This window comes from Solanum tuberosum, unplaced genomic scaffold, assembly GCF_000226075.1.
Source record: "Solanum tuberosum cultivar DM 1-3 516 R44 unplaced genomic scaffold, SolTub_3.0 scf00172, whole genome shotgun sequence".
Classification (NCBI taxonomy): Eukaryota; Viridiplantae; Streptophyta; class Magnoliopsida; order Solanales; family Solanaceae; genus Solanum; species Solanum tuberosum.
Window position 1 is genome coordinate 1148930 of NW_006239095.1, and position 1573 is coordinate 1150502.

General features: G+C 27.1%; 1 protein-coding gene across 1 annotated transcript in view; it reads left to right on the top strand.

Annotated features, from left to right (window-relative positions):
• The first annotated feature begins 326 nt into the window (after nt 1-326).
• Nucleotides 327-1573, top strand: part of LOC102596122 (linoleate 13S-lipoxygenase 2-1, chloroplastic-like) — a 13401-nt gene continuing 12154 nt past the window's right edge. The window contains 1 exon segment of the mRNA NM_001287914.1: nt 327-688. Coding sequence (NP_001274843.1) covers nt 352-688 — 337 coding nt within the window. The 5' untranslated portion in view covers nt 327-351.

Consider the following 1573-nt stretch of genomic DNA (forward strand, 5'->3'; position numbering starts at 1 on the left):
TTGAATATGTAAACAATATTATGGCTCCGCCATTGGTTCGAACAAACTCAATAACTTTTGATTAAATCTTGTATCAATATTAAAAAACCATTATAAATATGCACACATATCTATAAATTGTGTAATTCAGTCATTAAAACGAGCAATTAATTTGATATAAAATTCAGAACTCATAAACTTTAAATTCTGATTCAACGTTCGATAATATCCATGAAAAAATTCCACATATCCAAAACAATACACACACATAGGTACCTAAGCAAAACTTTATCATCTATATAAAGAGAACTCCTTAGAGACCAAAATGCAAACCAAACCATATATCCATCAAAATTGAAAAAAAATAAAAAAATGTTGAAGCCTCAACTTCAACAATCATTACAATCTACAAAAACCCTAATTCCATCTTGGAATACTAATCCATTAGTCTTAGCCTCTTTTCCCATAAATATTTTAAATAAAAACTTCAGACTAAAAAAAAGAAATAATTTTAGGGTTCATCATAATTATAATGGTGCAAGTACCACTAAGGCTGTGCTTAGTTCTACTGAAAAATCCACAGGTGTTAAAGCTGTGGTGACTGTCCAAAAACAAGTAAATTTGAATTTATCAAGAGGACTTGATGATATTGGTGATTTACTTGGTAAATCACTACTTTTGTGGATTGTTGCTGCTGAGCTTGATCATAGTAAGTATATTTTATTTATTCACTCATATAATAATTTCCTTCGTAAATAAAAGTCTGTTCTCTCTCTTTTTATGTGCATTGGTCAGGGTCAAAGCAGTGACGAATTGAGAAATTTAGTTAAAATTATTTAAATTGTAATATATATTGTATTATATTAACTATTACTATGATTTTTCAGTGAAGATTGTTAAGTTGATCGCTACAAGAAAAGTATAAATTACATGGGGATTTTCATGGGGATTAATATGAAAATTTGCAGGAAAATAAGTTTCATACGAATTTTCATACTAATCCTCAGGAAAATCCCCATGTATTTCAAACTTTTCTTATAGTATATATCCTTCCCTCCATGTGATTGATTGTTCAAACTTTCAAGATTTTCATAATAAATTTATAAAATTGTGCATTCCTGACTTTTATTTAGTTAGTAGGAGTAGTAGTGTTTTATGTTGTTTGGATCCTTCAGAAATGCTACAACACTCATGTGTAGATCTTTCAAATTTAAAGTTTTTATAATGTAACTGAGCTCGTTGTAATTTTTGAAATTTTTATTTGATTACAACTTGAAGCTTATTGAAATTTTAGTGATTTTTCAGACATATATATATCTATGATATGCTTCATATTAAAAAAAACTGGTCAATTCAGTGAAATCAATTGAAATTAAAGTATTTTATATATCTCTAAACGCAAAATCAAGAAATTTGAATATGATGAGGCGGATTACATATGGTTTCAACTTTTAAGGTTCTCATTATAAAATTCATTGCACTTATAAAGTTGTGAGTTCGAAATTTAATATGTATGTGTAATTAAACAACAATATGCATTGCAGTTAGTTTTCCAATGTAAAAAAAATTCAAAATATATATATATATATATATA